This window comes from Gorilla gorilla, chromosome 21 (genome assembly GCF_029281585.2).
Source record: "Gorilla gorilla gorilla isolate KB3781 chromosome 21, NHGRI_mGorGor1-v2.1_pri, whole genome shotgun sequence".
Taxonomy (NCBI): Eukaryota; Metazoa; Chordata; class Mammalia; order Primates; family Hominidae; genus Gorilla; species Gorilla gorilla.
Genome location: NC_073245.2, coordinates 45,791,177 through 45,801,146, shown reverse-complemented (window position 1 = coordinate 45,801,146; position 9,970 = coordinate 45,791,177). Strand labels below are relative to the sequence as shown.

Here is a 9,970-nt window from a genome sequence, read left to right as displayed (position 1 = left end):
TCTTACCATGACAGCACTGGAACATTTTTAGAATTCTATAATTTTAGAAAACTTACTTGGAATCCCATAAGGCAATATAATAATTTAAATTCATTATTGTTAGAGTCAAAGAAATAAAAATAGTTACCAGCCAAAGAATATGAAAACAAAATATTTAAACAACTAAATATCCAAATAAGCTAAGTATTATTCTCAGAGGGTATAAGTAATTTATAAAAGAAACAACCAGAAATATATATCTGTGTCTATATTTTCAATAGCACTTTGAAAACACTGAATAATATATGTGGAAGGCTTCATATAAGTCAGTCACTTAAATCCAAATGTCACTCTGAACTACAAACATAAGTAACTAAGAGGTCTCACATGCAGTAGGAGTGAAGGACACTGGCCTCGGTCCTCCAGGATTTATTGGTGGGAGGGGTGGCATGGTGGGAGGTGAGGATCTGGACTGTATCTTCACTTCCACAGGCGATCCAGGCATTGCTGGCACCCTTTTCTCAGGACCAACTGCAGAGAATCAGAGAAATGGAGGTTAGGGTTTTCTAAAAGTTTGCAAAAACAGACAACAATTTGAAATACCAACATACTTCCCTAGAGGACTGCTTGGTATAATAGGCTGAATAGTGACCCCCTAAAAGATATGTCCACATCCCAACATCTGGAACTGTGAATGTTACCTGATTTGGCAAAAGGGTCTTTGAAGATATCATTTAGTTAAACATCTTGAGAGGATGAGATCATCCTAGATTGTCTGGGTGGGCTCTAAATCCAATCTGAATGGTGTCCTTAAAGAAGGGATGAGACACAGACACAGAGACATACACAGAGGGAAGCCAAAGAGAGGACAGTCACGCCAAGTGGCGACAGAGGCAGGGACTAGAGTGACATATCTATACACCGAGGAGTGCCAAGGAGTGCCAGCAACCAGCAAGCCAGGAGGGAGAAGGGGACACATTTGTCCTCTGAAACCCCGGGAAGGAATCAACCTTGCTGATACCTCAATTTTGGGCCTCTGGCTTTCTAAACTGTGAGAGAATAAATTTCTATTGTCTTAAGCCACTCACTTTGTGGTACTTTGTTACTTCAACCCTAGGAACTAAAATGAGGAAACAAGGTCAAGAGGTGATGTGAACTGAAAGTTAGCAGTCTCTAGATAGTGGGTGAGAAAGGAAGAAACCAGGTTACAAATATAGCTTACCTCAAATGCATTTTTTTTAACTTCTCCTTATAAATGAATCAAATTATTAGGGGCGAAAAAGCGAACATGGGAACTATCTAGACTTAGGCCTCAACTGCATGACATGAAAAGAAAATCAATCAGTTATATATAAATCAATATTAATAGGCTGGGCACGGTGGCTCATGCCTGTAAACCTAGCACTTTGGGAGGCTGAGGCGGGTGGATCACCTAAGGTCAGGAGTTTGAGATCAGCCTGGCCAACATGGTGAAACCCTGTCTCTACTAAAAATATAAAAATTAGCTGGGTGTGGTGGTGGGCACCTGTAGTCCCAGTTACTCAGGAGGCTGAGGCAAGAGAATCACTTGAACCTGGGAGGCGGAGGTTGCAGTGAGCCAAGATCATGCCACCGCACTCTAGCCTGGGTGACAGAGCGACTCTGTCTTAAAAAAAAAAAAAAATCACCATTAATAATGATGTACTAAATTATATATATACATATCAACTACATCAAGTAGGAAAAAAGAGGGAGTCAACCTCTCTGACCTCAAACATGTAAATGTCATTCATGCTATATATTGTTCAAAAAGATGAAAAGTAGAGCTGATTCTACATGAAGCAGAGGCTACTTCATCTATGGGAACAATTAATAATAGGCAGTTGTTTGATAATACTAAATGGCAACAAAATTCCAGAAAGATAAGTTAGATAAACTTCATGATGCTGCAATTAGTAGGTCTGAGCTAACAGGAATCAGACTTGATACCAATGAGTAATATTCTAATATATCTAACAAGTTATTCTTCCCTATCAAAGAGAACTTGTTACATACTTAGTTAATAATACGACCAGGGTTACCATAATCACCTTTAAATTGAGCTATGTTCCTCACAGTAATCCTAAGCTTTTCACTTAAGTACCGGGCATTCATTCTCCAATAACTGCTGAATTCAAATTAAAGTGTAAAAAATGGGGAGCAAAGGCTCAAATAAGAAGGTAAAGTCCAAGTTTTCTTTCTGTGAGAGCACAGCTATAAAGACAATACATACAAGAGTGTTCACGATCCTGGCAACAAGGAACATTTTTGTGCATTGATGGGACACAATGGTATTTGGAGAAAAGTATCTCCAAATACCATTTTTATGCTTCAGTTTGCAGTGGCCACACTTGGGAAAGGGATATAATAAAGTCAATCAAGAAAGCAATGCCCCCAAGTTACAAATCCCCTGACAAAAATGTGCAGTTCTCAGAACCATGTGGGCAACACTCTGCCAGCCCTTCCCATTTCTCTGTTCAGGACATTTTCTTTGTGAAATTGATGGTCGTCCTGTCTGATTAGTGGACTAATGAGCTGTTGCGCTTGCCTTTTCTTCCTGACAGTATTTTCTCAACGCCCTTCAGAGAACAGTTGACACATTTCCAGCTCTTCCATCTGGGGCCCAGCTTTCTGGAAGGGTAGGGGAGAAGGAAAGGAAGGAACTGACAGTTGTCTCACACTGTAATGTGTTGTGTACAGTGTGCAACAACCTAGAGGGAGCTTTTCTTCAGACCACCTGGCTCTATAGCAAGGGTGCCAAAGACTTGAGGAACGCTTAGCAGTGAGATGAGTTTTAACAGTCAGCACTTGGCAGAATAAAAAAGTTAGAGCAGCCCAAATGCAGAACGCTGAACTCTGTGCTCTTACCAACCAAAAGCTTTGATAGTGGGCCAAACCCAGACACTAGAGAACTGTTTACAGATTGATACTTTTCATTTCACCACCCAAAACCTACAACACTAGTGTTTCTTCATGTTTCAAGTGAATGAAGCAGAAAAAGCACAGGTATGAAGACTGAGAGATTCCGTGTGAATTCTCATTCTGTTACGATGCAAGTGAATTTCACCAATTCATTTCACCTTTCTAGGCCTCATTTTCAACATATGTAAAATGAGTGACAGTAAGACCTACCTGTCAGGAAACATGTAATGATTAAAGATGATGCCTAAATCACTGCAAGGTATAAAGAAGGTGCTTAATTAACAGGAATGATGATTAGAAGACAGAAATCCTGGTGTCAAATTCTGGACATACTATTAACTAGGTATGTGACCTTGACCAAGTTAATATTAACATCTGTTTTCTGTGGAAAATAGGTATACTATCAACAATTTATCCATGGAAACTCAGAGATAATGTATGGAATGATCCAAGAATTTATAGCTGCAAAATCACCAAGCACAATGTAAAGTGGTATTTTTGTTGGAAGCTGGGTGGCATGAATGCCCTTCATGGAGTGAGATCTATCCAAGTGGTTTACAAGGTGACAAATTCAGCAGTTGCTCAGATGATGGGAAAGGGTATGTTCCAAAGTAGGCATTTTAACCCTCTGCCTGGGGTCACAGGATTATAGTAAGTCCCTGTAGGAAGAAGGCTATGACATGCCTTTATGTCATCCTAGTTATGGTGACTTCCTTTTTGAATTTTTATGAAAATGATAGTTATGTGCTATATTCTAGCTGGATCCCATTAAAGAATCAACCATATATTGAACTCTCTTCAATCCTGGAGAACCTTAAATAGAGTTGAAGAAGAAATTCTTTTCCCTCAATTGTGGCTTGAGTCCATAAACACCATTGCTTAGCATATCAAACAGCCATAAAGATTTAGTCCCAGGAAGTCAAAATAACCCTTGGTTTTGTCATAAGGGTCCAACTCAATTTTAAATTCAAAGTAACTGACAATTTAGTCACCCTATGAGTTTGTGTTTTGATTATTCTGAATATATTTGTATACGTGTATTAAAAATAAATGCATGTGTGCATATATATGTGTGTATATATTAAAAAATAAAACCCAGATATGACCACATGCATTTCCAAAATGACTTATGGTTCAACACCTAAACCATGGGAAGCCAAAGAACTTGATGAGTCAAAATGGAAAAGTATGTCTGAATAATTTCTTCACTGTGTGCAATTTGCTAAGGATATCCTGAAAACAGAAAACAGATGAAAGAATAAAGTAATAAACCGTTCTCTGTGTGATAGCAGTGATATTTTTTCCTACATAGGAATTTAAAGAATCAAAGATGAAACTAAAGAGTAGAACTATTCTGTAGCTCCACAGGAAAGTAACACTGAACACCCAGCAGTCTTCCTCTTATCTGCAGTTTCAGTTTCCACGGTTTCAGTTACCTACAGTCAACCAAAGTCCAAAAATATTAAATGGAAAATTTCAGAAATAAACAATTCATAAGTTTTAAATTGAGCACCATACTGAATAGTGTGATGAAATCTCACACCATCCCACCTGGGATGTGAATCATCCCTTTGTCCGGAGTATACACTACCCGACCATAAGTCACTTAGTAGCCATCTCGGTTACCATCAGATGAACTGTCATGGTTTTGCAGTGCTTGTGGTCAAGTAACCCTGGTTATTAGTTAATAATGGCCCCAAAGTAAAAGAGGAGTGATGCTGGCAATTTGGACACACCAAAGTGAAGCTGTAAAGTACTAAGTGAAAGGCGGAAGTTCTTGACTTCGTAAGGAAAGAAAAAATTCCTATGCTGAGGTTGCTGACATATACTGTAAGAAGGAAAAAGACGTCTGTGCTCATTTTGCTGTTGCATCTCATAGGCTCAGTTACAGTCCAAAAGGAATGTATGTAGGGTTCAATACTTCCTATGGTTTCAGGCATCTACCGGAGGTCTTGGAACATATTCCATGTGGGTAAGGGGGAACAACTGTATTACTGACTGACATCCCAGAAATGTGCTACTTGAGAAGAATCTTCCATGATAAACTGCCCACAATGAAGGGCATTTACAAATCATTATAAATTGCTTTTGAGTTTTTGTTTTTGTTTTTTTAATCAGAGACTGGCAGAGAGCAGAGGTGTAAATACGAGATAAGAAAATAATGAGGTTATCTGAAGGGAAAGGCTACTCCCAAGCAATTGGAAAGAAGAAAAATTTAGGTCTCAAGGAGAAAGCATGTTGAGGCAAAAGGTGAGCCTGATGTGAAGAATGCTCCATCACTCACTAGCTGTGTGACAGTGGTTTTCTTTACCTGTCCCTGGGGATATTTCAACACAGGGTTATATGAAGGGTACCATAATGGACATAACAATGGTGGGTATACAGCAGATAACTCTCACATGTTTTACTTGAATCATATTTTAAAATATATTAGAATTATGGTTGGGCATGATGGCACATGCCTGTAATCCAAACCACCTTGAGACGGGAGAATTGCTAGACACAAGGATGAGCCCAGAGTTTGAGAACAGGCTGGGCAACACAGGGAGACCTCATCTCTCCAAAAACAACAAAAAAATTAGCTGGATGTGGTGGCGCATGCCTGTGGTCCCAGCTACTCATGAGGCTGGGGTGGGAGGATCACCTGAGTCCAGGAGGTCGAGGCTGCAGTGAGCTGTGATCACACCACTGTGCTCCAGCCTGAGTGACAGGGTGAGACCCTGTCTCAAAAAAAAAAAAAAAATCTATTACAATAACAGTTTACCGAGTTTGAGATGTTATCTATGCTGTGTGGGGTAGAAGATTTGGTCAAGTGTTCCTGTTTATCATGACTGAGAAAATATGCAGAATATAGATCTTTCTATATTAGATCTATCTATAAAGATCCATATAGAGATCTTTCCTATAATGACAGGAACACTGATCATTCCGAAGAAGCTGGCCAAGGAAGCCATTAAATCCATTGCTTTATAAAAAAATCAGGCTCCAGGCTGAGCATGGTGGCTCATGCCTGTAATCCCAGCGCTTTGGGAGGCTGAGGCGGGCGGATCACCTGAGGCCAGGAGTTCAAGATCAGCCTGGCCAACAGGGTGAAACCCTGTCTCTACTAAAAATACAAAAATGAGTTGGGCGTGGTGGCACACACCTGTAATCCCAGCTACTCAGGAGGCTGAGGCAGGAGAACCGCTTGAACACGAGAGGCAGAAGTTGCAATAAGCCGAGACTGCACCACTGCACTCCAGTCTGGGCGACAGAGCGAGACTCTGTCTAAAAATAAACAAACAAACAACAACAACAACAATAAAAAACCCACAAAAAAAACAAAAATCAGACTCTCAGGCTGGGCGTGGGTGGCTCCTGCCTGTAATCCCAAGACTTTGGGAGACTGAGGTGGGCGGATTAGACTAACAGAAGGGAGCGGGGAGGCTTATCATTTTAGGCCATGAAGTTCTGACATGGTTTGTTATGCAGGAATAGACAACTAATCTACACCACATACAAATTATAATGTTCCTTTTTTTTTTGGTTCTATTATTGTGTTTTATAACATCACAATATGTGCTGGAATTCTTAATTCCACAATTTTAAAAAACAGTATGATAATACACTTTGAAGAGGTACCATAGTTCATTTAAACAATCCCTTGTCAATGAACAATTGGATTATTTTCAATAATTTGGTCCTGAATTTTGAGGATCCAGATCCCAATCTACTTGATTGTCCTGGATTTGCCAGGCCTTAGGGAAGTTCAGAGATGAAGGTAGGGAGGGACCTCACTTATGGGAAAGACAGACATACAGTACTGGGAAAATAAAGAAATAGAAACATTACCATGTACGACGGCCAGGCAAGTCTTAACACAATGTTGAGGTGTTTGCTGGAAAGGCTACATGGGCTCTCCAGGTAGCACATGGGATATAGTTTGAATAGTGCCCCAAGAGGTGGTATCACAGCTGAAGGAAAAATCAGGGAAAAGATTTCCTGGACCATAGCCTCTCTTCAATCACTGCCAAGGATAGGTAAATGTTCTGAATGTGTAATTGTCATATGGTAAGAATTTCCAGGCCGGGTACAGTGGCTCATACCTGTAATCCCAGCACGTTGGGAGGCCAACGCAGGCAGATCACCTGAGGTCAGGAGTTCAAGACGAGCCTGGCCAACATGGTGAAACCCCATCTCTACTAAACAAAAATTAGCTGGGCATGGTGGCAGGCATCTGTAATCCCAGCTGCTCAGGAGGCTGAGGCAGAAGAACTGCTTGAACCCAGGAGGTGGAGGTTGCAGTTAGTTGAGATGGTGCCACTGCACTCCAGCCTGGACAACAGCAAGACTCCATCACAAAAAAAAAAAAAAAAAAGACTTTCCCAAAGTGATAATTCTAACTTGCTAAAGATGGAGGAAGAAACATCAAAATTACTGTTACATTTATGGCCTTATAAAGTTGGCTAAACTGATTATGGACATAGTACATGCTTAAGGACGAGCATTTACCATCTTTGTAACTCTGCCACAAATCTGACAACACATCCAACTTCCTAATAACATGCAGGCTTCATATGCCGAGATGGCCAGGAACAACTGTTTATAATGACAAACAATTTATCATTCAACAAAAATGGAGACATAAGGACTCAAAGAAATTACCAGAGGCTGGGCACAGTGGCTCACGCCTGTAATCCCAGCACTTTGGGAGGTTGAGGTGGGTGGATCACCTGAGGTCAGGAGTTCAAGACCAGCCTGGCCAACATGGTGAAACCCCGTTTCTACTAAAAATACAAAAAATTAGCCAAGCATGGTGGTGGGCACCTGTAAACCCAGCTACTCAGGAGGCTGTGGCTGGCAGAAGAATCACTTGAACCTGGGAGGTGGAGGTTGCGGTGAGCCAAGATCATGCCATTCATTGCACTACAGCCTGGGCAATAGAGTAAGGCTCCATCTCAAAAAAAAAAAAAAAAAAGGGAAATTACCACAAAGTATTTTATAAGGACCTTTGAAGATAGAAGATAGAGCACAATTAAAATAAAATTAATACTTTAACATGTACTAACACTGATAGAAAAAATAAATTTTTTACATTCCATGTTTATACATATACTGGAAAATTAATTTATCATTATTATAGCTCAGGAATCAGGAAACTTTTCCTGCCAAAGGCAATTTACTGCCAAAGGCAGTAAATATTTTTTTGCTCTATTGTAGCACACTATAGACAATATACAAATAAATGGGCTTGGCTGTGTTGTAATTAATCTTTATTCACAAAAATGGACAGTGGGCCACAGGGTTTTTTTTGTTTTTTTTTTTTTTGAGACAGAGTCTCACTGTCGCCCAGGCTGTATTGCAGTGGCGCCATCTCTGTTCACTGCAACCTCCGCCTCCTGGGTTCAAGCAATTCTCCTGCCTCAGCTTCCCAAGTAGCTGGGACTACAGGCACATGCCACTGAGCCCAGCTAATTTTTTTGTATTTTAGTAGAGATGGAGTTTCACCCTGCTGCCCAGGCTGGTCTCGAACTCCTGAGCTCAGGCAATCCACCCGCCTCGGCCTCCCAAAGTGCTGGGATTACAGGCGTAAGCCACCATGCCTGGCCAACAGTGGGCCACAGTTTACTGACTTCTGCTATAACTGATTAAAAAGCTGGAAAACCAGCCTGGGCAATGAAGTGAGACTGTTGCGGGAAGTCAGGGACCCCAAACGGAGGGACCGGCTGAAGCCATGGCAGAAGAAGGTGGATTGTGAAGATTTCATGGACATTTATTAGTTCCCCAAATTAATACTTTTATTTCTTATGCCTGTCTTTACTGCAATCTCTAAACATAAATTGTAAAAATTTTATGGACACTTATCACTTCCCCAATCAATACTCTTGTGATTTCCTATGCCTGTCTTTACTTTAATCTCTTAATCCTGTCAGCTGAGGAGGATGTATATCGCCTCAGGACTCTGTAATAATTGCATTAACTGCACAAATTGTACAGCAGGTGTGTTTGAGCAATATGAAATGTGGGCACCTTGAAAAAAGAACAGGATAACAGCAATTGTTCAGGGAATAAGAGAGATAACCTTAAACTCTGACCGCTGATGAGCCGGGCAGAACAGAGCCATATTTCTCTCCTTTCAAAAGCAAATGGGAGAAATATTGCTGAATTCTTTTTCTCAGCATGGAACATCCCTGGGAAAGAGAATACGCGCCTGGATGTATAGGCTTATAAACGGCCCCCCTAGGTGCGCCTGTCTCTTATGGTCGAGACTGCAGGGGTGAAATAGACCCCAGTCTCCCATAGTGCTCCCAGGCTTATTAGGAAGAGGAAATTCCCGCCTAATAAATTTTGGTCAGACTGGTTTATCTCAAAACCCTGTCTTCTGATAAGATGTTATCAATGACAATGGTGCTAACTTCATTAGCAATTTTAATTTTGCCCGGTCCTGTGGTCCTGTGATCTTGCCCTGCCTCCACTTGCCTTGTGATATTCTATTACCTTGTAAAGTACTTGATGTCTGTGACCCACACGTATTCGCACACTCCCTCCCCTTTTGAAACTCCCTAATAAAAACTTGCTGGTTTTTGCGGCTTGTGAGGCATCACGGAACCTACCGACATATGATGTCTCCCCTGGACGCCCAGCTTTAAAATTTCTCTCTTTTGTACTCTGTCCCTTTATTTCTCAAGCTGGCCAACGCTAAAGGAAAATAGAAAAGAACCTACGTGAATATTGGGGCAGATTCCCCGATATGAGACCCTGTCTTTTCAAAAAATAAAAGAATTAGCTGGGCACAGTGGCATGCACCTGTGGTCCCAGCTACTTGGGAGGCCATGTACCTACTGAAGAACTACAAAAGGAGGTTGCAGTGAGCTGAGATCGTGCCATTGCACTCCACTAACTGGGGGTGGGGTAGGGAGTGGTTTCAGGATGAAACTGTTCCACCTCAGATCATCAGGCATTAGATTCTCATAAGGAGTGCACAACCTAGATCCCTCACATGTCCAGTTAACAACAGGGATTGCCCTCCTAATGAGAATCTAATGCCATGGCTGATCTGGCAGGAGGCAGA

At 41.2% G+C, this 9,970-nt stretch overlaps 1 protein-coding gene across 8 annotated transcripts in view; it reads right to left on the bottom strand.

The window, feature by feature from the left end:
- Positions 1 to 9,970, bottom strand: part of CBFA2T2 (CBFA2/RUNX1 partner transcriptional co-repressor 2) — a 153,894-nt gene that overhangs the window by 42,595 nt on the left and 101,329 nt on the right. For 7 of the 8 annotated variants that reach the window (XM_019017466.4, XM_055373329.2, XM_055373331.2 and 4 more), the window contains exon 2: positions 367 to 510. In XM_019017466.4, coding sequence (XP_018873011.1) covers positions 367 to 510 — 144 coding nt within the window. Of the gene's footprint in view, positions 1 to 366; positions 511 to 9,512; positions 9,628 to 9,970 lie in introns of those variants that run through there. The other variant, XM_055373330.2, reaches the window with a different exon arrangement.